Genomic DNA, 1,545 nt, shown 5'->3' on the forward strand with positions numbered 1-1,545 from the left:
TAATCATAAAATGAGCAATTAGTATTCTATTATTAATACCTTCCCCGCCTAAAAAAGACTTAGCAGCTTCCTTATTCATCATGAGCCCTACTTCCTGTGTATGTGCCCCATCCTTCCTGCCTGAGTAAACAAATTCTGTATCACCTAATTTCGTGCTTCCTACCCCTAGGATATGAGTTTCAGAAACTTCTAATACGAGGGACGTTCAATAAGTTCATAGAACGGAACACTTAGAAATGACGAAATAAGTTCTAACCCTGCATGCATGCTTATCTAGGTAAATGATATTCACAGCCTGAAAACTGTTCATTTTGCTTTGTCCTTTCAGGTATAAGAAGACTCCAAAGTCATTGAATCACTGTAGAAATGGATTCGTCACTGATCGAGTACAGAGCAGTGATCAAATTCCTTGTCAAAGAAGGTTCTTCGGCTGGAGAAATCACAGACCGGTTGGTCAAGGTGCACCAGCAAGATGATCCCATGTATTCCACGGTCGCCAAATGGGTCGCAGAGTTCAAGCGGGGCTGTCAATTCCTGGAAGACGACCCAAGGTCCGGTCGACCTTTGGAAGTGACGACCCCGGAGGTCATCCGGCGTGTGGAAGACCTTATCATGGCTGATCGTCGTTTAAAGGTCAAAGAATTTGCAACTGAAGTTGGCATTTCTGAAGGGAGCGTTTTTAACATTCTTCACGACCATCTTCATCTCTCCAAAGTGTCTGCCATATGGGTGCCTCGAAATCTTCAAGTGCAAAATCGACAGCAACGGATGCAGCTCAGTTCACAGCTTCTCGAGCTCTACAGGAGAGACCCAGAAGACTTCCATTTGCGACTTGTGACTGGAGACGAGACCTGGGTACACCACTGGGACCCTGAGAGCAAGATTGCCTTGAAGTCCGACCTTCGTGGAAAGCGTTTTGGTGACGATGAGGAGCTGATATCCGCCGTGGATCAGTGGCTCAATTCCCAGTCACAAGACTTCTTCCAAGCTGGAATTGCGGCACTTGAGCATCGGTGGTCTAAGTGCTTTGAAGTTAGGGGAGACTATATGGAAAAGTAGTGATGGTTTTGTTTTTATGAAATAAAGTTTTGTATGCAGTTCTACGAACTTTTTGAACGCCCCTCGTAAGTTCAGTTCGAATCGTCTGAATTATTCAGTCAAAATGTCGATACAATAGTTATTTTTTAATGTTGTAACATTCCAAGTTCTAATTTTCATATTCTTTAAATCATTGAAATTATTTTGGCCTCAGGAAAAGCAATGATCCCGGATATCAGTGCAGGACGGGGATCAAATACCTTCTTAAGTCTACACATAAGCCCTTATGCCGGCTTAGAACCGGACAGCAAGAAGTCCTTGGGACCTCCATGAATGAAGGCTTTGTGCAATCCTGGGCCCATCTTGGTCACAACATGGTTTTCAGCACTTGGCGATGCTTTTCTATCAACAAGAGTCAAAATCCTGCACAGACAATCTCAAGCCTATTACCTTCGACTCTTCGTATTTTCATGCCTAAAAATATTATGCTACTACGGGGAGGCAGCC

General features: G+C 43.9%; 1 protein-coding gene across 1 annotated transcript; it reads left to right on the forward strand.

Moving 5' to 3' along the window:
• The first annotated feature begins 366 nt into the window (after positions 1-366).
• LOC148941511 (protein GVQW3-like) lies at positions 367-1,059 on the forward strand. The gene has a single exon (XM_089104187.1). The coding sequence runs from the start codon at positions 367-369 to the stop codon at positions 1,057-1,059; it is 693 nt and encodes a 230-aa protein (XP_088960313.1).
• Positions 1,060-1,545: the final 486 nt, after the last annotated feature.

This window comes from Artemia sp. Qi Xiang Cuo, chromosome 18 (assembly GCF_049724085.1).
Source record: "Artemia sp. Qi Xiang Cuo chromosome 18, ASM4972408v1, whole genome shotgun sequence".
Lineage (NCBI taxonomy): Eukaryota > Metazoa > Arthropoda > Branchiopoda > Anostraca > Artemiidae > Artemia > Artemia sp. Qi Xiang Cuo.

Coding starts and splice junctions, on each gene's coding strand:
- LOC148941511 (XM_089104187.1), top strand. CDS start 367: ATGGATTCGTCACTGATCGAGTACAGAGCAGTGATCAAATTCCTTGTC.